A 25,269-nucleotide genomic window follows, 5' to 3' on the forward strand; every position below is an offset into this window, starting at 1 on the left:
GGGCCACCCACGGCCAGTCCCCAGCATCGATGTCCTTGTGACACCGGCTATCTTGCACCGGACACGCCCACCACCTCTCCCTCGCTAGCCGTCGCGATAACGACCTGATCCCTGCCCGCACAGACTGCGTCACTGGCACTTGGGCATCCACGGCCCGCCCTGCTGCGAGCCCGGCGCGATCCGCTTTCACCATCGATAATCCAATTCCTCCATCCATCCTTCCACCCGCACCATGGGCAACTCGCAGGGCAAAGAGGCCACGCCGGAGCGGAGAGGCCACGCCCGCCGCTCCAGTGCCCACCAGCCCACCTCGCCCTCGACTGCCGGGCCCGCCGCATCCACACACGACAGGCCGGGGAACAGTCCCTATGGCAACTCGCGGAGAGACAGAGGCAGCAGACCGGACCTGTCTTTCCTCGGCATACGCACCGGCGACAATGCCGAACGCGACCCCGCCCTCGAACCGCGCCGGGAGACAAAGGCGGAGCGCGAGGCCCGCAAGCTGGAGAAGGACCGCATCTTGAGGGCCCAGGAGCGCGAGAGGAGTTTGAAGGAGGAAGGCGTCGACGGAGGATACCTGGTTACGCTCGGGGTATACACGGGACCAGAGGACTTTAGCAAGCCCACGGTGCGGCAGCTGCAGGTATGCCTCTATCCGTGATACGAGGATCCCTACGAGAACTGAACTCACACGTGATAGATTGAGCGACGACTCGCTCCCTTCTGGCGCGGTCTCGATGACCACGAAGACACTTGGACTGAGCACCAGCTCGTCGAAGTCGTCAACGGCCGCCCGCTGCCCGCTGCAGACGACATCCCTCCCGAAGAGCCGCCTCGAGTCACCACGAACAACCACCTCAGCACGGCATGGAATCCGCGCAGCTCGGAGCCCAGTCTCAACAAGCTCACGGTGCCCATGGGCGCTCGCTCCATGTCCCAAGAGCCAGAGCGCGGAGGTGGTCTCTCCCCATCGAATCCTACCTTCTCACTCCCCTCGCCTGGCTCTCCGATCGCGAACAACTCCTCGTCCTCGCCATTCTTCCGTGGCCGCGCCAAAACACTTGCCTCTCTGGCGACGGGTTCCCGCAATGCTTCGCAGTCTGACATGGCCCCGCAAGAACTACACCTCCCCAAAGACCCGTACGTTAATGGTCAACGGGTTGAGGCTTTCCTCTACAAGAATGCCTCCGAGTGCCCCATCTGCTTCATGTACTACCCGCCACACCTGAACAAGACGCGATGCTGCGACCAGCCCATCTGTTCAGAGTGCTTCGTCCAGATCAAGAGACCCGATCCGCATCCGCCGGAGCATCACGGAGAACCAGGCGCCGAGGGTGCGCAATCTGCCGAGCCGGAGGAAGAGGTCCAGCTAGTTTCGGAAGCAGCTGCTTGCCCGTACTGCACACAAACCGAGTTTGGAGTGACCTACGAGCCGCCGCCTTTTAGGAGAGGGCTCGTCTACAATGGTCAGGGTCATAACGGCATGGGTAGTGCGACGTCGGCAATGTCATCCACCTCATCCTTGAATTCGCCTACTGCGGCCGGCCCTGGTAGAAGAAGGGCGACGTCACTGGCAGTCACGGACAAGACTGTGATAACGACTGACATGGTGCGACCTGATTGGGCCAAGAAGCTGGCAGACGCGAAATCACACGCTTTGCGAAGGGCTGCCGCGGCCACTGCGCTACACAATGCCGCATACATGATGGGAAATCTTCCACAGGGAGAGAGCCGGTTCGGCCTTGGAAGACGAAGGCGAATCTTCACTACCGACAGCGCTGGTAGCAGTGGACACGGAACACCCAGGCGTGAAGGTGAAAGCTCGTCCGGTCAGCCAGGGACCTCGGGCGACCTATACCCCAGCCGAATAAGCTCTAGGAGAGGGAACAGGATTGATGACCTCGAGGAGCTTATGATGATGGAAGCAATACGCTTGAGTCTGGCAGCCGAAGAAGACCGCAAGAAGAGGGAAGAGAAGGACGCCGCCAAAGAAGCCAAGAAGGAGGGTAAGAAGAAGGCCAAGGAGATCAAGAAGGTTGCCAAAGCCCAACGGAATATCGGCAGTGGCTTCCACCCCATCGAGATTGATGGCATTGACGAAACGGAAGCGGGCAGCTCTTCGGCGGCTGGGAAAGGAAAGGGAGTTGATCGGTCTGGTGGCGCCGGTGGCTTCAATCCCATGTCAGAACCGACGTCGACTTTGAACACGCCGGCTACCAAGGACGACCCGCAGAAGCATCTCGAAGCCAGTCGCGCACAGATTCAGCGGGAGAAATCTGACACCAGCAATCCGGCTCCTTCTCATCTCGAGCGCAATAAATCTAACGCCTCCTCGTCCTCGTCGTCGTTCGCAGACTCATTCCAAAACTCACTACAACAGCAAGAAAACCAAAACCTCGCACCTGGCTCTTCTTATGTGCCTAGTTCAAACGCATCAGGCATCAGCTTAGCCCAGGGCGACACCGATACTCCTCCACAGGATTCGAATAGCACCGAGCCAATGTTCAACTTCCAAAGTCTCACAAAGGCGATCACCCCCGAAGACGACAACAAGAATGAGAACAAGCCTCAATATATCGAGGACGTGGGCGAGACGCATACCGAAGAGAAAGCTACAACTGCGAACGGCAAAGCGCCTGAAGCTTCAACAGCTGTAGAAAGCCAGACCTCTGACCCGCTAGCTGAGAGCACAGTGACGCTCAGGCCAAGTGAAGAGACACCAAAGACGCAGGACGCCCACTCCAACGACGATGACGAAATCAGCCCTGCGCCACCCATCCAACTCGTCTCAGACGACCACTCCCCCTCACACTTCGACCAGAAGCACCTCGGTGAAGTAAGCATGATGCACGAGTTGAACCACCAAGCCACGCAGTGAAACCCTTCATCACAACAACATGACCAGTTTTCCTTTGTCTCGAACTTCACATCAACATGCATTCGAATCGGTGTTTATCAAATCAATCAAACAAACGGCGCAAACGGGGGACAAGGGAGTTGAACAATCGCTACAGGATCTTAGTGTCTATTCTGTGTTTCGGTTATCTCGGGTTCCGTGGGTTCATCGGGCGCGTGGGAAGGTCTTTTACTTTTCTGGTATGAAATTGCTGGGATCATGCGGATGGGCAAGTGAAAGCCTGTCTGTCTGTTGAGCTAGATGTCATGGAAAGAGAATGCATTTTATCACAAGATCATCTTGAGTGGAGTATGTTGAGCATGTACTGTGGAGTGAAACATGTAGTTTGATTGGGAGGGTATTCATATCAAATATAAATAACAAAGCAAAGCTCAAACTAACTCCTTGCACCACGACCTGCGCGTGCGGTTTCCCTTCGTTTTCTTCCAGCCCACAACATCTTTCCTGCTGTCCATCGTCATGCTTCTTCCTTCACACCTTGACTAACGGCCCGTGAGAACCTAGCCTTTAAAGTGTTATTACCCTAGTACGCGAGCCGTGACGTAACGGCAACGTTGTCTGAGCTTAACAAATCCACAAGTTCTAGAGCCTTCCAAAGCCCTAGAAATTGTGGATTTGTTAAATTCAGACATCGTGTCGTTTTGCTGTGACGAAATGCGTACTAGGGTAACAAGACTTTAATGGCTGCGGTCCTTGGAATAGTTATGTGTGCCGTTGCGATATGTGGTTGTGAGGCTGGGTCTGGAGGTGGGGCAGCGATGGGTGGCCAGCTGTGAATGTGAGAGCTGTGTGAGGTTGTGTGGTTGTGTTGTGGTGTTGTTGTGTTGATGGCGCGATAACCGGATTGAACGGGAGAAGATGAAGCCATGCGCCGTACTCCCAAATCCAAATAAACGCCGTTGGTATCATGCCATGCCATAGTATCATCCTCGTGTCGTGAAAGTCGTGATGTCGTGAACGCCCTCTTGCATCCTTGGTCTCTCTCCAATCATTTGGGAAAGAATTTCTGTCCAGGTGGCCTCGTTCGCGTCGTTGATATTGCGATGGGCAGAGGTGTGCCCTCCATGCCCGTCATCTCAGTAGACCAACGCTGTGATGTCTCTCACACTCAGATGCTGCAACGCAGCGCTACTCTGGCCTCCTAACCTCGTGAAATAAAGCGAGGCCAGGTCCATTGTAGTGCGTAGCATGGCTGTGGGCTTGCCAGGGTGGTAGAGATCGAGCAGTGTGAGGGCCCAGCAGGCGATTTGGATGATGAGCAGGGACGCTATGCAGAGGCGGAAGGAGGAGTCTTTGCCCATTGTGTGTGCGGGTGGTTTGGTTGTCTTGTGAGGTATCGTAGTGGAGTGTCGGTGAATTTCCGTAGTGGCGGGAGGTAGTAGATAGTGGAATGCGGGGTTCCCAATTTCTTTGTTGTGTATATCCGTGACGGCCGTTCGTTTCGTGATCGTTTATTATCGTGAAGCTCGGATGCCCAATCTTCTTGCCCCAAAATAACAAAGCGAAGAAAATGAAGGGTATCAAATGCGAAGAAAAGCTAAATGTGTGGTTTATGAACAATGCGATATTGAAGCCTGTCTTAAGTGTAGCGAACGATGGGAGAAAAAATAAACGAGGCTGGGTCCCTGCTGCTGTTTATTGTTGATCTGTTGACGGCGGGTGAAAAAGAGTCGGTGTGGTGAGTTGGCATACCGCGTGCATAAACCCACTAGGTTAAGATACCCCAATCTTAGTCTAGGACAAAATGAAATTGTGGAAAGACCTCGACGACAATGTCAACAAAGAGGAAGAAGAAGCGACAAAAGTGGTCTGTCCATCACATCTTACCACCTCGTCACGCGTCGCGCGTTCACGCCACCACTCTTCCTGTCCAAAACCCCAAGTCAATGGCAACAACAGCAGGAGACCGTCTCGTGAAAATCGTCCGTGAATGTCGGTGTGTTGCCGTGCGTGATCTACTCGGTTGAAGATAGCTCACTTCCTTCCCATCGGGCCTCCTGTCAACATGCAAGAACCCCACAGAAACTAGCCTGCAAGGGGTTAAGACCGAGAGCAGACAGGTGCATGTGAGCCGTCCGCAGCCTCGCTGGCAACAATACGCGTGGGGCTCTAAGACCCTTTGCGCAAGGTTGTGCGCGGGCTGCGGGTGTTTATCCAGGTTGCGAGGGATGGTTGGGTGTGGGTTGGTGGTCGGTGGGTAGGTGGTAGATGTTGAGGGTTTGTGGGCGGAGCGGAGGTTTGTAGGCGCGCGTATGTGCAGTGTCTTTTTTTCTTTGCTGGGGTCCTCGGATTGATTTGCGGAACTTGCGGACTTTCACATGCGAAGGTCGTGCCGGGCGTTAGGTAGTCGTGCGTCGCACTTGGGCAAATGCGCCTCTCCCGCCTTTCGATTCTTTTTCTGGACGTCATCTTTGCTGTTGGAACACTTTCGTTGTTGCCTTGGCGGCGTGGTTGCCCGGCCGCGTAAGTAGTGCTGTCCTACCTGCATCACCATCGTGCCATCAACGATATCGGCATGCGAGGTGATATAGCCAGGCAACATTCTACCGAACCGTCGCCGTCGTAACATACAACCTAGGGACGATGAAGAGGTCAAGCCTTAACAAGGCACACTGAAGGAACAACAGCATTTAACCACTGGAGCGAATCCCATACCAGCACCGAGTTGGGTAAACAGCCCATCACATCACAGCTGCGCTCGGCAGCTATTTACAGTACAAGCAAACGATACGAGTATTACATGCGAAGCTTTCTGCAAGGAACCGTGCTCGAGGCTTAGCTGGATGACACAACCTTCACCATCATTCCCACTATCCGCGTTTGGTCGTATCCGCGCGCTTGATCACCGAGGATACCCAGCAGAGTGAACCTGAGTTCATGCCATGACGACGACGACGACGCAGTCTATACCCCTTCCTTCATCCACTGTAGTCCTGGCATCTGCTTCCGGACGAAGCATATTCGCGGTTGTGTAACCGATCGGACCTCAGTTCGAGGCACCTGCAATAGAGAGCCCTATGCGTCTGCAATAGAGAGTGCCGCGCGTCGTGAGCCCTCCTTCCCTTCGTCAAGGCGGTATCTCATCGTATGAGTAGATGTGTAGATGTGAAGGCTTACGAATGATCTCACGGGACGTAAGTGACAGTGATGGCGCTTGGTCCCAAAGTGACGGTTCATTGTCCCAAAGCGGCAATGGGGAAGTGCTAATCTAGGTTGTGATGATGTGGTTTGGTGGAGGGGATAGATGCGAAAGTAAGTGCCTTGCGGAAAGCCTTAGACGTAAGTGTCATGCTGTGCGAGGGCTCCTTGTCTACTCACGACCAGGCAGATGTATTTGGATGGTGTTGAGTCGGTGCGGAGTGAAGGGCGAGGTGTATATGAAAGAGTGTGTGTTCGGGGTGAAGATGCAATGCCAGAGCGGACGACAACGAGTTTGAAGTGAAGGAGTAACAGACAGCAGAGGTGAGTGAAAAAACAAGGTTCTCAATTCTTCTCATCATCAAACTAGTGACTTCCAGATGAGGTGAGACCCTATCGTGGTTTACCTTGTTTGATTAGCGCTGGTTCGGCTGGTGCAACCTACACTGTACTTGTTTGCGCATCGCACGGGTGCTACCCCCAAGCTAAGCTTATACATCAACTTGGTTATACGGTCTCACAAGTATCTCCTTCTTCCGTGTTGTGTCTGACCATTGCGCAGTCATCTTATGTCGACAGCAGACATTGCAATAGAACTACAGCCTTTCCGTACAGACATGGCTCGCGGAGACACTACTACACGAACGTATCGCGATGATGAGAATGACGCTGTCAGTCGAATCTCTAGTCCAATGAGTCTGGAGGAGCTAGATCTTCAGCGGCAAGTACATCGACGTACTGCATCGCAGCACTGGTGGAAGAGAGTGAACTGGTGCGGGTTGTTATCGCGTCGACCTGGTGAAACCGAAGCCCACCGAAAGCAACGGAGAAGACGTTGTGTTCTTTGGTTCGGGATTATTGCTGTTATCTTGACCATCTTCGGTGCTATCGCTGGAGGGTAAGGAGATCCGATCAAGGTGCGAAGTGAGACTAACATACATCAGGGTTTATATCACCTTTGTCTCCATACTGCTAAAGCGGCTCGCTCCTTCCCCCAAGAACAGCGGCCTCCAGCACATCGTCGATACCTGGCAAGAGCCGCAAGCAGCCAAGGCATTCCGATTCGACTGGAGAGATGACTTCAGTCGTGATATCGTACCCAAAAGCTGCCACTCCCACAACGATTACTGGCGCTCTGTTCCCCTCTATGCTGCCCTCGCGGCGGGATGTACGAGTATCGAAGCAGACATCTGGTTGACAGAAGATGGCGAACTGCGAGTCAGTCATTCCTGGGAGTCTACGACCAGCGACCGAACGCTGAAGAGCTTATACATCAACCCACTTTTGAACATCCTCGAACAGCGAAACGCAACAACAGCCTCGGAGCTCGAAAAGAAAACAAGCGTCTTCGACATGGACCCAAGCGCAACTACCGTCCTACTCATAGACTTCAAATCCGACCCGGCAGCAACATGGCCAGTTCTACTCTCGCAACTCGCAGCCCTCCGATCCAAAGATTGGTTAACGTACTACGACGGCTCGGTGCTCCACACAGGCCCCCTCACCATTGTGGGCACTGGAAACGCCCCCTTCGACCTCATTCAGTCCATGGCAAATCGGTACATCTTCTTCGACGCACCGCTGCTCTCTGTCTCGGACAACCAATACAATACCACAAACTCTTACTACGCATCCGCCGCCCTCAGCGACGCAGTAGGCAAGCTGTGGTTCGCAAGTATGTCGTCAAAACAGGTTGGAACAGTCAAGCAACAGGTCGAGGCAGCGGAGGCGAAAGGGTTAAAGAGTAGGTACTGGGGTACTCCGAACTGGCCGATTGGGAAAAGAGATGAGATTTGGGAGACGTTGATGAGTATGGGTGTGGGGGTCCTGAATGTAGATGATTTGGTCAGTGCGACGATGTGGAATTGGGGGTTTTGTGTTGTGGCTGGTATTGCGCTTTGCGGGAATAGCTAGATAGACTCTCGTTGTGGGACTACTTGAATCATTGATGCGACTCATAAGATGGGTCCGTGTTTAGTTTGGAGATATTTGAAGAGCATCCGCGGATGCTTGTGCAATGCTGTGTCCAGTGCTGTAATGGTGATCAGCACAACGTCATGGCCCTGTTGATCGATGGCTGAAACTCGTGGATGTCACACCCGCAACATCGACGTCATCGTGAAGGTCCCCATTCGTCGTATCGATCGTGAATATAAACACAAAACTCTGGAGCCCTAACATCTTAGCATCGACGACGGTTCTGTTTGGACCCTGGCTGTGGGGACATCTAGTGGTTGATCATAAGAAGCTTCGCCTCGGATCCGCAACAGCTAAGAATAGCCCCATTCCGTCTCGCGTTTGCCGGACAGCTGTCACTATCGCAGCAGACACGCTGGTACGAATGCCATCATCGTCGTCGGCCCCTGAAAAGAAAGGCTCATTTCACCGCCACAGGGTTCGCAGCCATTCAACGGCCAAATGTGCCTGACATGTGTGATGCGTGTGGCTGAAACGGTCCTGGGCAGGCACGATGCAAGCCTCAACAGGGGGGAATGGATTACGTGGACAGTTTCTCGATTCGGGGTATCTCCACCAGGATGCTCGGAAATAGGCGAGCTGTGGACCTATGGTAGACATGCGACATCGTCTTTGGGGTTTCCGCGGCCTGGCCGCCCTGCAACAAAGGGATTAGTTGCTTTTTCGTCGGCTGGACTCTGGACGGTGTAATCCGAATGTTCGGCCGGCGATGCTGAACGCGATCGCGATTGTACGAGCTGGACACAATTTTTTCCCTCTGTTGGGGCGTATCGATACGCGTGTACCTGCATCTGCACCGGGTATTTTGGCTAGAACTGACAAGAACGGATCAACGGCAGGGATGGCCGATCGGGTGAATCATGCTCATCGCTGCATGAGGCTCAACCAAAACCGCATCCTCACCAACGACGATACACAAGTCGCTGTTCAACGGCCTGTCCGATGTGCGCAGAACGACGGTAATTAGAGCATGGCCAGGCAGTTTTATGTGCAGCCAGCGGTGACGATATTTGCCCTCGGTGATTCGCTGTGGCGAGTAGCTAGCGGTTTCAGTGGCATGTGGCTTTTCCCGCTACCCCCTCCCTGCATACAGCTAGCATGGTCTGGGGACCGGCGCGCGGCGTCGTTCGTCAAAGTAACTCCTTGCACTGCTACTTTTCTTCACTCGCTCTCCCACCCTGCCTTTTCTGCTATTGTGTCCCGAGAGCCTCTTCGCTCGTTCCTCTATCTCATTGTTTCCTTACCTTGCACAGAGAACCGACGGCAGGCCTTCGTTCAATCGCTGTCGTTACACGTCTCTATTGTACTACTCGTTCAAACGGCTCTCAAAAAGGAAGTGCTCGACGCACACTCTTCCGCCAGCTTCGTTTTGGCAAAACACTCCGGGATCTGCATTCCCTTTCACAATACCCACAATACCCCGCCTGCGCGTTCGCAGTGACGAATCGGCTCCCACGACCAACTACTAGATTTCCTTTACATGACAAGCAAACGAGCCTCCTCTCAGAGGTCCTTTCGACTCTCCAACCACGGTTTCCAGCCTCTCGACAACGGAAATATGGAGAACCGCGGCGATATCCCCCTCCAGACTGTCGTCAGTCACACCCCCACGCAATCATCGCCCACGTCCGGCAATGAGAAGTCGGAGAAGTCACACATGTTCTCACGAGGACGCAGGAAGGTGGCTCTGGCGCCGGTGGACTCCAGGACAGGAGCGCCACTGCCTCCCCGCCCCCATGAAGAGAAGACGGCTCTCAATCGCATGGGCAGGATCTACACCAAGATCCTGAACTGGAGCATTGTCACGCGCTACATGATCTATGTCGCTCCTGTTGCGCTGCTACTCGCCATTCCCATCATCCTCTCGCAAACCGGCACAATCACAGGTTCAATCGGCGGCACAGGCCAGAAGAAGTTCTGGATCTGGATCGAGATCATCTGGCTTAGTTTCTGGGTCATGAAGATTGTGGCACACTTCCTCCCCAACATCTTCGAATTCCTCATCGGTGTGGTCAGCCCTGGTGTCAAGAAATATGCGCTGCTCTTGAGGGCTCTCGAGAAGCCGCTGTCTTTCGTTTTCTGGATGATTGTCAACCAGGCTACATTCCCTGCAGTAAGTTGAGACAAGTTATTTGAACGAACAGTCACTAATTCCGTGTAGCTTATTCGACCTGTTGCTGGCAGAACTGGCGAGAACTATCCAGGATGGATTGGCACGATGCAGTCCGTCCTGCTTGCTCTCCTCGTCTGCACCATCATCATCCTCGCCGAACGCGTCCTGATCCAGCTCATCAGTATCAGCTACCACCGCAAGCAGTTTGACGACAAGATCAAGGAGTCAAAGCGCAACATCTACCTCCTCGGTATTCTCTACGACACTTCGCGAGCGTTGTTCCCCGCGTACTGCAACGAGTTCGCCGAGGAAGATTACATCATCCAGGACACAATTCTGGATCTCGGATTTGGCAGCAAGGGCAAGGGCACGGCTAAGCATGGTCGCTCAGGCAGTCGCACACCCATGCGTCTCATCCAAGAAGTTGGCCGAGATGCTGGTCGCATTGGTGATAAAATCACATCCGTCTTTGGTACCATCGCTTCTGAGATTACCGGCAAGAAGGTCTTCGACCCCAACTCTGCGCACTCCGTCGTCTTGACTGCTTTGGAGAGGAACAAGAGTGCCGAAGCTTTGGCTAGGCGTATTTGGATGTCTATGGTCGTCGAAGGCAAGAACGAGCTCTACTTGGAGGATCTTGTCGAGGTCATGGGCCCTGGTCGCCAGGAAGAGGCGGAAGAGTGCTTCGCTGCAATCGACCGCGACGGAAATGGCGACATCAGTTTGGAAGAGATGATCTTGACTGTGACTGACTACGCCAGACAGCGCAAGTCCATCAACTCCAGTATGCACGATGTCGACCAAGCTATCAACGCTCTTGACGGTCTTATCATGACCATCGCCGTCATTGTCTGCATCTTCGTCTTCGTCGCTTTCCTCGCCCCGGCTTTCCGCACCACTCTCGCTACATCCGCGACCGCTCTCCTATCGCTGTCCTTCGTATTTGCGACGACCGCCCAGGAGGTCCTCGGTTCCTGCATCTTCCTCTTCGTCAAGCACCCGTACGATATCGGCGACCGTGTCGACATAACCACCGAGCAGCTCACTGTGGAGCACATCGCTTTGCTCTACACCGTGTTCAAGCGCGTCACCAACGGAAAGACTGTCCAGATACCCAACATTGTCCTGAACTCGCTGTGGGTGGAGAACATCACACGAAGCAAGGCCATGCGAGAACAAGTTTCGGTATTCTGCGATTTCGGCACCTCATTTGAGGACATCAATCTACTCAAGATGGAGATGATGAGCTTCGTTCGCGATCCGGCCAATGCCCGCGAGTTCCACTCTGACATCGACATCGAGGTTGTCAGCATTGCTGAGATGAACAAGCTCGAGCTTCGTGTCGAGATCCGCCACAAGAGCAACTGGTCCAACGAGTCACTTCGCGCTTCTCGACGATCCAAGTTCATGTGCGCGCTCGTGGTCGCTTTGCGCAAGGTCCCGATTAACGGTCCGGCTGGAGGTGACGCTGCTCTGGGTTCGCAAGACAAGCCTACGTGGTCCGTCGCAGTTCCACCCGCCGAGGCTGTTGCAGCGTACGAGAAATACAAGGCCAGCGCTGATGCCGGACGTCTGCGCCCACTCAACCCCAAGGAGGAGGACACCGGCAGGACTTCTGGCACTGACTACCTGGGCGTCGGGACAGAAGGCAACGCAATCACCGCCCTCAACAACAGGAAGCCGGGTCTAGACACCATCCGCGACGATACCTGGGAAGCTCGCGGCGACGACTCCAGCACCATCGGCCGTCCCAGCACGGACCAAAGACCTGATCTCGACGAAGTCCGCGGTCTTCTCCGCAAAGCTAGCTCCGCCGGAAAGCGAAAGGGCGGCACCACACTCTCGCCATTCGGCTCGCGCGTATCCGTCGACACACCACGCCAGAACCCGCCTCCACCGCTACCCCTCCACGTAGTACCCTCCGGCGGCCAAAGCACATATGCGCCCCCGCCAGGTGGTCCCCTACCACCACCATCCATGCCTCGCAGCACTGCACCCGGATCGCCTAGTTCTATCTCGACAGGACAGGTAGAGGAGTACTCATACCAGACTATGGTACCGCCCCCTCGCTCGCGCAGCCGACCCCGCGCACCACAAGTAGAAGAGGAGGAGGGCGAGAGGCGATGGGATATCAATGCCAATGCGCCACAACGCGCCCCGTCGAATAATAATCCGTATAGGAGTCCGGGGTCGCCGCAGCAGGGCGGGTTTCAGCAGCAGTTCAAGAGGGAGTAGAACTCTCGTATAAGCTAGGGTGGCGAGCATGATGTATCACAGTCATGAAAACTGGTCGGGTGAGGGCTTTAACATTCCTGCAATGTCTTTTTCTTTATATCTATTTAGATGGAAATCTTAGCATGGCATTGGTGGTGGTGATGGTGTCTTGAAGACGCGAACCTCACTGTGGCGTTTTATATTGCTTTGTAGAGCGGCTATGCTTATGGGATGGGCTAAATATCGACTACTACCTTTTACTACTTCATCTCATCTGACGTCTCGCATTGGTGTGTTTGTCATGTGAGTAATTATCGCCGGTCGAGACTGTGGAGCTGCGGAGTTGCGCACGTGAGTTGGCACTGGCTCTACGGGTACATAAAACCCTCCTCTGCCTTCTGGATCTGACTTCTTCATTCCACACTTCCTTCTTTTTTCTCCAAAACCTACCATAAGTCGACATATGGAGCAAGACCTTTTCTCCAAAACTCAGGTTCCAATGATTTATGTGAGAGGCCGCCCGCTCAAAACCAACTACCTTTCGAAAAGAATATCCAAAACATCATTGCCACCAACCCATGTCGGCTTCTGCTCTGCGACTGCGCCTTTATACCAAAAAAACGAACCTTGGGTTCTCACATGAGAGGCTGGGCGGTCCAAAACACAAGGCAACATTAATGAAATGGAATGCGGATTCTGTCCTTGTCGCAGAAAACCAAAACCAAAGTTCCTCGTCCTGGTTACAATGTCCAGTTCCGCTCTGCGACTACACCTACACCGAAAAGCACATTGACATTATGGCATGAGAAGGGCCGAGAACACCAAAAACAAAGTAAAACCGAGACATGGAGAGAGAGAAGCGGCGTTCCAATTCACGACAAAGAAACCAGGACCTGAAAACCGATCATGCGATATTGATGTTGCGGCGCTCCCCTGCCTTCTCGAAACGCGGTGACTACCTCGTCATGGTTCTCGAGAATGTATAAAGTCTTCTATTCTCGCTGCGAGTGTTGCCTCTTCATTCCACAACTTCCTGTATCATTTACCAAAATTGTCCGAGTGCCTCCCGCATGGAGAGGACTCCTCTTCCGAAAAAATTCACCGAAGCGCAAGCCATGACCTGCTGTCCAGAAGAAGACCTAGATTTATGGATTTCTGGATTACAAAAGCATCGTGTCGGACGATGATGTCTCTCCCTGGCTTCCTCGGTGCTCTTTATCAAATCGTGCGTACAACAGAGGCATGGAGAGTCTGCGACTCTGAAAATTCTACGGATATGCAAGAATGCGGCGAGCTGGTGTCTTCTCTTAAAACGTCAAGACTAGGCCTACATGCTGCGCGCTTCCTCCGTCTCGATCTCGATCTCAAAACATGGCGATCCAAGCGGAATGACTTTCGCGGCGTATAAAGATCACTCATTCCTGCTTCTGGGTTCCTCTACTTTATTCCACACCTTCTTGGGTTGTCCCCCAAAACAACTCAGAACTTTCTGATGTCTGGGGTGCCTTCTCCAAAACCTCGATTGGGAGTTATGATGGCGCGTTCGCCTAAAACACGCAGACAAGTGGCCTATGTCAAAAAGTGTTGTCCCAACCTCGTTATGGCTGTCTCTGCCCTCCCCTCCGCCATATACAAGATCCAGCTACATCAATACCATAGAGAGGCTATGAGCCGAAACAAACTGCCACTTTCCATATGCGCTGGCACCTGTGCTTCGCTCAAAGATTTCAGCCCGATTTTCATGGTGTGGAGTCCTTCTTCCCACAATCAAGAACAAAGCAGGGTCATCGATGGCTCTCGCAGCATATAAAGCCTCTTACTTCTCGTCGGTCTTCCTGATTTCTTCTTACCACTATTACGGTTGCTGTGTTCTCAAAAAGGCGATCGACACGCCCGAATGTCTGCGGCTTGCGCTGCTTCCAAAAAGGACCACAGACCTCTTCATGTGAGAGGTTGGCTTTCCTGAAAAAGTTCTAGAAGAAGTTCGATGTGTGGGGACGAGGAGTAGTCTCGCAAATATGACTACTGTTCTTCCCCTACCTCGAAAGTCGGTACTACGCTTCTTGTAGGCTACGCTGGTTGTTCGAAAAAGATGTATCGCAAAGCAAATACGGGAGAGAGAAAAATCGATAGATGCATCGACGCATGTTGCGAAAAGCATTCGGAAAGTTGCCGATAGGCAAAGACCGCGGCGTCTGTCTGCACAATCAGGGTATATAGCTGCCCTCCTCGCCTACTTTCTTTCTCTCTCACACCATTACTTAACTGGTATTTTCCACAACATTGATGCCGTCGGAATATGAGACTCTGTTTCTCAAAAACCTGCGACTGTATTGGCATCTGGAGAGATCCTGCGCTTCGAAAGCCTATCGCAAACCATCCATGAGCCTTCTGCTTTCAAACACTGGGAAATGGTTGCGCATGTGTGGAGACGTCTGGCGGTCTTCTGAAATCTGTGTTTGGATAGCTGCATGCGAGACCTTGGAGGGCATGCTGGAACATAAACCCTGCCTTTGCTGCTTCTTTTCCCTCTTATACCACACTTGCGTCTATTCTTCCAAAATGAGAATGGAAAATGCCATAGGACTTTGTCCTCCAAAAAACAGCAAAAAGAAGTCATGTGTGGAGATTCTCCGATCGCCACGGTGCCGGGCCTTTGATGGGAGTATTCCTTCGAGATAAGTATACTGAGAGCATATGTGCAGAGACTTTAGCCATTTCTTCTTACTGTGGAGCTTTCGGAGGATATGCCAAAGTGAAGAGTGCCCCGGTCGCGATATAAAAACTACCTCACCAGCTCCTTCCATCTCTCTCTTTCATACCAAAGCCTTGCTCTCTTCTTCTAAAACATGTTTTTCTGGCGGCTATGGGCGTTCCTTTTCCAAATGGTAAAGGCTCAATACCCATGAAAAGAGATTGTCTGGCTTCTAAAAAGATTCGAGCGACTTGCCCACGGCCATCCGCCACGAAAAGTATCGAAGAAAAGATCACATGTGGGAAGCTCGGAGCGTACATCATCCAGACCCCAGAAAGAAGCCTGGTTTGCGATATAAAGTCTGCATCCGCCTGCTCTCCTTTCTCCCTTCCTGTCGTCTGCATATCCCAGCTTCCTTCTCCAAAATGACATATAGTCGATCGATCAGAGCGCTTTTTCAAAACACGTCGACAACTCCCCATGAGTGCAGGACTTCTGGTCACTGTAAACAGCTACTTTTACCTCAAATGAGTGCCTCCCCCCAAAAGCAAGCACGCGGGCTGCACATGTGTGCAGACTCCGTTCCGCATTCCAAATTCCTGCATTCCGTTTCTATGCTGGAATTGGACTGATCGTGGAACCTTGATATGCTCTGCTTCCGCGTTGCGGTAAAAAAAAAAAGTATGTGTGTATTGGCGCCATCTTTCAAAAGATATCAGGCTCAGTTGATGTCACGAAAACGACTTGTTCGTTGAGCTACTCAACAGTTTGAAACAAAGCAACCGCGTGGGCATGTGAGAACTGCTAGCTACTTGGCAACGTGTATAAATACCTCTCTTCCGGCTCTCAATTTCTTTCCTCATACATTCTTCACTTGTTCCTAAAACACCAAGAATCGTAGTCCCCTACTTCCATGGCCGAGTCCAGTCTTCCAAACTATACAACGAACATTATATGTTGTGGACTTCCGCTGCTGAAAATGCCCTGATGACTAGGGCATGTGCTTTCCTCGAGGCGTCGACAACGTAGCACTTGGTCGGAAACATAGCCTTAGTCGCTGGATGGGTTTGCCCGGAGATGCTTATCGAAATCTACTCAAAGATGCTGGGAAACCTGCCATGATCTCGAAAGCTGCGGCATCTCACCATACATTTATTCCTAAAGCGATGAAAATTTCAAGATCCACTATCCAGTGCCGGAGCTCAGCTATCGTCTTCCAAAACACTATCCGGAGGTATCCATGTACTGCTCTCCCGCACGCATGCCGTACAATCGATATCTGCGGCAATTTTCTCTAATAGCAATCGATTAATCTATGCGATCACCATTTACCAAAAGCGCTCGCTCTTGGAACATGTAATGGAAGTCTTTCAAAGCCGTTGTAAAATTAAGTACCACTTCGGTAGCAGTGAAAGCGCTGCCAAATGTGATAGTCATGACTTCAGTTCGTATCGAGGTGCTTTCCACGGAGATCTCAACTATGCCGCCGATACCTAATTGTAGCTATCATTAACTACTTCTGTTTAACTAAAAGCCCTGTATTTTGCTCGTATGCTTCAGGACGCAGTGGAAAGATCTGCATGATTTGCGCACTCGAAAACGGCATGTCAACGAGTGAGGGCAGTATAATGCGCTCGAGCGTATTGGTAGCCGGTCAATGCATACCATTCGCATCTGGAAACCAACTTAATTGGCCATCCGACACGCAGAACTAGAAGCCAGGCCAGGCGTGAGATTCCGAAGAGTCATAGTTCATCCCACCTATCACATCCAGTCCGACCTACTAAGCTATCAAGGCCTCAATCAACATGCCTTTTTTCGCCTCTAGCACTCTCTGTGAAACCTTACCCAGCTCTTTCCTCAACGACGCTACGGAATCTACTCGTACGCCTTCCATCCAATGATTCGAATCCTGCGTCGAGACGTTCGAACTCTGGCTTCCAGTAGCTGCTTCTGCGAGTGCAGCATAGTTCGGAGATGGCCTGAAGGAGATATTCATCTCATCATCAGTCGCTCCCTGATTCAATCCATCAGGATACACCAAGGCGGTTGAGTTCTTTGGAGCCTTGAAGCCTGGTAAGAATGTCAGCGCGCATATAGCAAGTTGTTCGATAGCAGACCTACCACCATTGTTGAGTACGATTGTAAGGATGGGTATTTTGTACTTGGAGGCGACCCACAACGCGCTCGAAGGTGCTGCGCACATGAAGCTACCATCTCCAACAACCTGGCAGATGAGCGTTGGCTTATGCGCACTTTCCATAGTGACGGCAGCGTCGTCTGTGGCCATCTTGACACCTAGTGCTGCACCATTGCTCCAGCCAATACCAGTTGCACCGCAATTGATCCAACTGCCAGGTCGGTCGGCCTGAATCTGATCAGAGAGAAGCTGCCCGCATGTCACAGCCTCGATCACGAATACCGTTGTGTCCGGAAGGATTTGCTTGAGAAGATGGCCAATGTTGCTCGCGTCGAGAGATTGCTCGTCGCCCAAGTGACATCGTGCCGCGATTTCGACGAGTTTCTGCTTATGACTATCCGCAAGAACTTTTTCGCGTTCCAGGAATGAAGGCTGTTGAAGCGTCTCACTTAGGGGAGATGTCGTGATGTGGGAACGAATTTGCTTCAACGCAGTATAACATTCAGCTCTCCATCGTCCATGCGCTGGAAAGAAGGAAACTGGCATGCGTTCGTTCAGAGGATCGATGTCAATCTGATATATGCGTGCGCCTCTGGGTGGCGGATTTACCGATGGAATCCAAGGGACGTCGCAGTCGAGGAGTAAGATCATGTCAGCATCGCGTGTGCATTCACCGGTGCTAAGACGGAAGCCTTGCGAAGCCGGGTGTGAGAAAGGAAAGCAGAGGTCGCTGCCTCCAGTGTCATGCACTCGCAAGCCAGGTATGAGATCTGCGAGAGCGACCAGTTGTTCGGGGCAACGTCTGTCTCTGCCTGAGTATCCTGTGATTATCAGTGGGCGCTTGCTCCCCACCAAGGCCTGTGCTACCTAAAGAGTAAACATATCACGTCAGTAAGATGTCTTGTAAGCGCATAGGTGTAGGACTTGCCTCTTCAACCGCATCAGCTGGCAGAGCACTGGGACCGACGGCTTTCCACTGTTCCTGATCCAACTGGTAAGGCTCCTCGATTACCTCCGCAAGTGTTTCTCGTCCGCTGGCAACATAGACTGGTCCTTTTGGTCCACTGTTTGCAAACTGCAGCGCACGTGCAACGGTCTGCTTGACGTTGAGGCCTGTCCGGATCTCGCCAGTATATCTGCAATATTGGCGAACGATGGCTTTCTGGTCAGGCGCTTCCTGCAGCCAGTGCATATACTCTGTCCGTGACCCCGTCATCTCCCCAGCCTCAGTATAGGGACACATTCCGGCGAAGATGAACACAGGCGCCCGCCCGACGCTTGCATTGTGTAGGCCCTGTCCAAGCGCTTGCGTGCCCACGTCGACATGGACTACGACAGCTTGCGCCCGGCCGGAGACTCTCGCGTAGCCATCTGCCATTGATATAGCTGTTATCTCCGATGGACAGGTTATGAACCGGGGCCATTTGTCTGGCCGCTCTCTCTTGCCCTTGACAATGGCCTCGATGATGGACGGATGGTCTGAGCCCACATTAACGAAGCAGACGGTGATGCCGGCCTGGAGCAGATGTTAGTGGCCATAGTGTTTTCAAAGTTGCGTATGCCCGTGTGGCAGTAATGTGGACTCACCTCCCACAAAGCCTCGAAGAGCGCGAAGGCCGTGGTGTACCTGCAATGCTGTCAGTGAAATACTTGGAATATTACTTTAGGCCGGCGAACGAAGATGTTGGTGGCGATGGACTAGAGATGACGCTTGGACGAAAATTGGTGTGATATTGGTAAGAAGGAATGCTGATTGTGGTTGCCGGTCGCTCAGTTCGCAACGCGGTTGCGTGTATCGAGGGCCGGCGCGACGATATGAGTACAGCTGGGGGATGCTGATACGACGGGATGCTGGAAAATGTCGACAGGCGCCTACGCGATGCAAAGAAGCTCGCGCGCTTGCTCGCAGCAACATCAAACACGTGTATGCGCATGTTGACAAGTCCGAAGGTGTGTTGTAGTTGTTCAGACGCGTGGGGCAGGACACAGATCTGACCGTTCAGACATTACTACTAGGAGCTTAGCGTCAGCTTACTTCACTGCGTGGTCAGTGGGTTCTATCAGCGTTCTATCACAGAATTGCCATGACATATCTTGTCTGCTTGTTCAGCAGTACTCCTGCTTCCCTCGACGTTCAGGTCCACCTGATCGGCGTTCACCTATCGGACGCGTCGGGAACTATCCCGAGGTTAGCTCTGCCCGCTGCCGCTACCATCTAGCGCCGGGGCTGATACTCAGCCCCCGAGCTCCGGATCGCGACAATTCTTCTACTCTATCTAAGAGCGTCTGCAAGTCGACCGGTCATTCCGCTTCCGGGTACCGTATTCTGTAGAAGGAGCAGGAACAAGTGCCACTCAATGGTAGTCGTAAAATGCAGGTCCCAGGCGCGAACGGTCACGCGAAGTGAGAGAGACTAACGTATACTGACGGCAGGCTCAAGGCCTGAGGTGCCTGCGATGCGCATAGCTTGGCACGTTTATGAGCAAGCCAATAACAAGACGCCGGCTGTGTCAACGCATGTACGCACTTCCCGCTGACAGCTCGCGACAGGAACATAAGAGTTAAGCGGGCCCGTCCTGATTCTGCCTTGCTCGTCTCGCGCTATCACCAGCCTTGTCCCCATTTCACCCCGGACGCCATTGACCGGAGTTGAAGGCTACCACCACCGGATCTACGATAAGCCGCACGACACGGAAAAGTTGAAACAAGATTACTGGGCGATCGCGCGACTAAGCCGTGCGAAAGGACCGTAAGAGGAGGGACGTTGACCGCAAAGATGGGGATAGTGGACAGCAAAAGCAACTCGCCAACAATAGATCACCAATGGAATTTAGAGCGCATAGCATTTGGAGAGACTGAGGACGAGGCTTTGTTGCAGGAACTTCTTGAAAGTAACCACGTGAGACCGGACGAACGAGATGAAAGATACTATCCAGGCCGAACCTTGCTATCGATCGCCACAAGCCGTGCATCCGCAGCTATCGTGAAGATATTCCTGGCTAGCGACAAGGTAGATCCGAATTCGCGTGATGCGAAGGGACGCACGCCTTTGTCGCATGCCGCAGGCGAGACGCGTGGAGCGATTGTGAAAATCCTTCTCGAAAGCGACAGAGTGGATCCAGACTCTCGAGATGATGAAGGTCGAACGCCCTTGTCGTACGCTGTGGAAGAGAAGTACAATACGATCGCCGCAGAACGTGAAGCAATTGTAAGTATGCTTCTCGAGAGCGACAGGGTGGATCTTGACTCTCAAGATAACAAAGGTCGAACGCCTCTGTCGTACGCTGTGGGTTCGAAGGGCGATGTTATCTTTGAAAAGCTTCTTTCGAGTAACAGGGTAGATCCAGACTCTCGAGATAAAAACGGTCGAACGCCTCTGTCGTATGCTGCGGGTGGGAGGTGCAATACGATCGTAAGAATGTTGCTTGACTCGAAAAACGTTGATCCAGACTCAAGGGATACAAGTGGCTGTACCCCACTATCACGGGCTGCACAAAGCGGGTGGGCTGCAAGAAACAGCCCCCAGGATAACACGATACCGCTGGCTTTACTGGAAACTGGCAAGGTGAATCCTGCCTCTCAAGACAAGCACGGCTACACAGCTCTCTGGTGGGCTATTGGGGGTAGATGCGAAGAACTCGTTACACTGCTACTTGAAACAGGGCAAGTGGATGTAGAGGCAAAGGAAAGGTCGACCGGCCAATCTCCGCTGTCCCATGCGGCAAGAGTCGGGAACGGATCAACTGTGAAGGCGTTACTAGGTACAAGTAACGTGGACGTGAACTCGAAAGACAATTGGGGTATCACGCCGCTCATGTGGGCAGTCGAGCGCGAGGCTCACCATATTGTGGACTTGCTTCTCGGCGATCGGAGGCTCCTCGAGCGCTCGACAGAACACAGCGGTCTTGAGATTGATGCTCGATATCTCACGTACTGGCAAAACGTATGCAACCAAGAGCATGGCAAGGACTGTCAATCATCACCGATCGAGCACCGACTGCCCCACCATATTCCTGATTGGGTCATTGACACGACAGAAGGTTGTATAGTACCCGGTTGTACTGTCTCAAGATACATAGCTTTGAGCTATGTATGGATCGCCCCGAATGCGAGTACCGACACGTCCACAGCGGAGAGACTGATGCTAACACAGGAAACTCTAACCCAATTTCAAGAGCCGGGGTATCTGCAAGGGCATACACTCGCTCGTCTTCCCTATGCCGTGAAAGACGCGATTGTTCTTGTGCAGAAGTACGGGGAAAGATACCTGTGGGTTGATTGCCTGTGCATTGTACAGGATAGTGAGAGAACGCGCGATCAGGTCGACAACATGGGTGAAATATACGCTGGCGCGTACCTGACTATAATTGCTGCGACCACCGCGGGACATCTGAATACCTGGAAATCTACAAGACGTCGTGGCCGTGGCCTGGATACTACTACCCAACTTTACGAAAAGCTTTTGAAGACCAAGTGGGCCACTCGTGGGTGGACCTTTCAGGAACAGATGCTCTCTAAGAGAGTTATCATCTTCCTTGACAGAGAGGTATTCTGGGATTGCCAGAGATGCGTTTGGAATAGGGAAGACCTCACCCCAAAATCTGCTCCGAATACTACGTTTACCCGACCCTACTATGAGACTGCTCGGCGAATTTCCACCATGTCTCAGCCAGATCTAGACATGTACATCGAGATGATTAGCTTGTACAACAGTCGCGATCTGACCTATCCGCAGGACGCGCTACCAGCGATATCTGGTGTGTTAAGTACACTTGGGCACACTTTCGTTTCTGGTTTCGTCAGCGGCCTTCCTTGTGCATTCCTAGACCTCGCGCTACTATGGCAACCTTATAGTACAGCAAGTCGTAGAGTGGCCAAAGAAGGAGGCACTGTCGCACCAAGAAGAAGTCTACCATCATGGTCATGGTGCGGATGGCAATGCCCAGTGGACCCTCACAACCTCCGTTTGAGGTTCGACTACTTTGAGAAAGATTATCTCGGGGAAACCACCAGCCCTACTCCATCGACTTGGCAAACCCACCGACTTGTGCAGTGGTATGCTTTGTCCGAAGATATGCAGCACACGTCGCGCATTGACGAATCTGATTGTCTATCTATGCGCGAAGAACTCACTCCCGATAAGAACGCTGTAACCCCTGGCACACAACCATCTTTTCATCAGGGCGAACTTGAATCATCAAGAGAACGCCAAGATGCTGGATCCGTAGATGCAAACACGACTTCGAGCTCGCACCGTTTGGCAGCATCTTCCCCTCGCGCTTCACGCTCTGTATTGCAACTTCGAAAAGATTGGCCATTCCTCTCATTCGAAACAAGTACGGCTTCACCCCGTGTCAAAACTATCCTCAAAAGGGCCCACTCCCCTGATATGTTGTATATGGGCCCCTCGGTATTCAAACTTGATCGATTTGCCCGTGAGCCATGTCTTTCAGAGATATGCTATATCATATGCCTGGAGGATGAACGAGGGAATCAAGCAGGCGTACTACGTCATATGAATCGTGACCGAGTCGATCCCGGCGACGTGATTGAGCTGATTGCTTTGTCCACAGGGACTATACGGTCGGAACACCTCCGGAACGTTGGAGGAGATGGCGGACCTCTGTTCAAGCAGATGATGAAATCAGATACTGATGAGATATGTACTTCTGAATATCTGGGTAAGTAGCATATCAAGCCTTGCAAAGCTAGCAAAACCCTCGTGAATTTGACCTACATAATCTCGGGCTAACTTTAGTAGAACTGCAGAAAGAAGTGAAGAAATACGGCAAAGAAAGTGAATCTGGCTGGGAATACCACTTTTACAATGTTCTTTGGATTGAACGCAAGGGCGAGATCGTATATCGGAAGGCAGCTGGGCGTGTACCAAAAGTCGTCTGGGAGGCGAATTGCACGGAGCCCGCGAAGATCATTCTTGGCTGATACTTCGCAAAAGCAGCAACAATAGATGTTATTCATAGATACCAGACTCTAGTTGCAATGTATACGCGTCAATATCGACAAGCTCAGGATGATACACAATGAGTCATTTCGCGCTAATCGGCCAAGACCCGGTCTTATCCGAATATAAAAGTGAACGTTCAAAATCGAAAGGATCCAAAAGGCATATAGGAAATTCCAATTTCGACTATTCCAACACTCGCAGCTTCCAAGAATGATAGTAGACATCCTCCACGACATCCGCATCTGGACGATGTTAGCCCTCCTCGGCGGCATCTACATCTACATCCAAAACCACCGGCGCCGCCCACCCTTCCCCGTGATAAACACGCACGCAAACGACTTCCTCAATCGAAAAACCAACCAAGACTACGCCACCAATGCCTCCGCCCTAATAACCACCGGCCTCACCACCCACCTCGGCAACCCCTTCGCCATCGCCCTCCCCAACGCCTACAAAGTTGTCCTCCCAGCTTCCCTGACCAACTTCGTCAAATCGAACCGAGACTTAGATCACAGGGACTTAGTGCGTCAAGACTTCTACGCAGGATATCCCGGTTTCGAAGCTCAGGATGTGTTGCACGCGTCTGGGGATATGTTGCTGGACATCATCAAGACGAAACTAGGGCAGAATGACAGTGTTATGCCTGTTCTGAGCGAAAAGTTGGTTAGTGCATTGCGTGCGCACTGGGGTGAAGAGAGGGAGTGGCGGATGCTGAACTGGCATGCCGATACCACGGTCATAATCGCGCGCGCTGCTTCGTCGGTTTTTGTTGGACCGGAGAAGTGTGAGGACGAGGAGTGGTTGAAGCTTGTGCAGGGATATGTCATGGCATATTTCTCTGCGGTAGGCGAATTGCATGCGTATCCAGCATGGTTGCGACGTATTGTTCAGCGATTCTTCTCACCCAATGCATCTGCATGCCGGAGACACGTCGTCCGCGCGAGGCAAATCATGAGAGACGTCCTCGCGGATAGGCAACGCCGAGTTGACGAAGCGAAGGCAGAAGGCAGAGATGTACCCGTTTGGAACGATGCACTTGCGTGGACGCAGGCTGCTCCAGGAGGCAAAGAAGCGGAGGCGGGCGACTTGCAGCTGTCGCTTGCTATGGCGGCGATGTTTACTACGAGCGAGCTGTTCAGGCAGGTTCTGATCGATGTGGCATCGCATCCGGATGTTATCGCGCCATTGCGCGAAGAATCACGGCAGCAGATTGCTAAGCACGGTATTTCGGTTGCTGCGACAAATGGGATGGTGTTGATGGATAGTGTCTTGAAAGAGAGTCAGAGAAGGAGTGCGGCCGCGGGTATGTATTCCCCTCCTTTCCTTCGTATCTCCATACGACTCTCTGGACAATATGAATGGGAAAGAAGAACTGACATATCGAATAGTCGCCCTGGAGCGCGTCGCTTTAAAAGACGTCAAACTTCCAACCGGACATACACTCCCGCGAGGCACACACATAATGGTCGACTCCACCTCGCTCTTCTCTCCTACGCACTACTCCGACCCCGAATCTTTCGTCGCAGACCGCTTCCTTCGAAAGCGCGAAGCGGGCGACAAGTCTAGCCAATTCGTGCAATCAGGTCCTGATTATAGTGTTTTTGGCGGTGGAAGACATATTTGCCCGGGGAGGTTTTTCGCAGCGAATGAATTGAAGATGGCGATGGCGCATGTGCTGGACAAGTATGATATCAGAGTGAAGGAGGGCTATGTCTCGAAGCCATTGGAGATGGGAGTCTACAAGGTTGTAGATCCGATGATGCAGTTTGAGGTTAGGAGGAGGGAAAGAGATGAATGTGTATTATAAGGAGTCATTTCGGGCTGATACTTGGCCAGATCAGCGAGCCATTGTCAACTTCCGGGGTCCACGCCATCATGCGCATGACAGACTTAAGGGCTATAAAGTCTCCAACACACGCCTTCCCTCCGCTTCTTCTTCATCATCATACTTCCTTCGTATTCTCCAAAAAGGTATGGCAGGTAGCGGATGTTGAGTCCGCTGTCCAGAAGCTACATGTCAACAAGCGCATTGCTAGCTTGCCCCGACTCCCACCAAAACAAAAATCACGATGGTCATGGATATGGTCGCGCGGAGCAAAAGAGGTTGCAT

General features: G+C 52.4%; 5 protein-coding genes across 5 annotated transcripts; 4 read left to right on the plus strand and 1 right to left on the minus strand.

The window, feature by feature from the left end:
• Positions 1-232: 232 nt before the first annotated feature.
• SIP5 (SNF1-interacting protein) lies at positions 233-2,878 on the plus strand (the record flags this gene model as incomplete). The annotated part of the gene is made up of 2 exons (XM_049332582.1): positions 233-643; positions 701-2,878. 2 exons carry the CDS (start codon positions 233-235, stop codon positions 2,876-2,878), a joined length of 2,589 nt encoding a protein of 862 aa, XP_049188390.1.
• A 3,840-nt stretch (positions 2,879-6,718) lies between these two features.
• Positions 6,719-7,969, plus strand: J4E83_005665 (uncharacterized protein; the record flags this gene model as incomplete). Its single annotated transcript, XM_049332583.1, has 2 exons — positions 6,719-6,726; positions 7,000-7,969. The coding sequence occupies 2 exons, from the start codon at positions 6,719-6,721 to the stop codon at positions 7,967-7,969; spliced, it is 978 nt and encodes a 325-aa protein (XP_049188391.1).
• A 1,621-nt stretch (positions 7,970-9,590) lies between these two features.
• Positions 9,591-12,380, plus strand: J4E83_005666 (uncharacterized protein; the record flags this gene model as incomplete). The annotated part of the gene is made up of 2 exons (XM_049332584.1): positions 9,591-10,145; positions 10,194-12,380. The coding sequence occupies 2 exons, from the start codon at positions 9,591-9,593 to the stop codon at positions 12,378-12,380; spliced, it is 2,742 nt and encodes a 913-aa protein (XP_049188392.1).
• Positions 12,381-16,837: 4,457 nt separating this feature from the next.
• Positions 16,838-18,572, minus strand: J4E83_005667 (uncharacterized protein; the record flags this gene model as incomplete). The annotated part of the gene is made up of 2 exons (XM_049332585.1): positions 16,838-17,626; positions 18,162-18,572. The coding sequence occupies 2 exons, from the start codon at positions 18,570-18,572 to the stop codon at positions 16,838-16,840; spliced, it is 1,200 nt and encodes a 399-aa protein (XP_049188393.1).
• A 4,797-nt stretch (positions 18,573-23,369) lies between these two features.
• On the plus strand, positions 23,370-24,966 carry J4E83_005668 (uncharacterized protein; the record flags this gene model as incomplete). Its single annotated transcript, XM_049332586.1, has 2 exons — positions 23,370-24,462; positions 24,548-24,966. 2 exons carry the CDS (start codon positions 23,370-23,372, stop codon positions 24,964-24,966), a joined length of 1,512 nt encoding a protein of 503 aa, XP_049188394.1.
• Positions 24,967-25,269: the final 303 nt, after the last annotated feature.

Source organism: Alternaria metachromatica (genome assembly GCF_023757995.1).
Source record: "Alternaria metachromatica strain BMP 0045 chromosome Unknown scaffold_11, whole genome shotgun sequence".
Classification (NCBI taxonomy): domain Eukaryota; kingdom Fungi; phylum Ascomycota; class Dothideomycetes; order Pleosporales; family Pleosporaceae; genus Alternaria; species Alternaria metachromatica.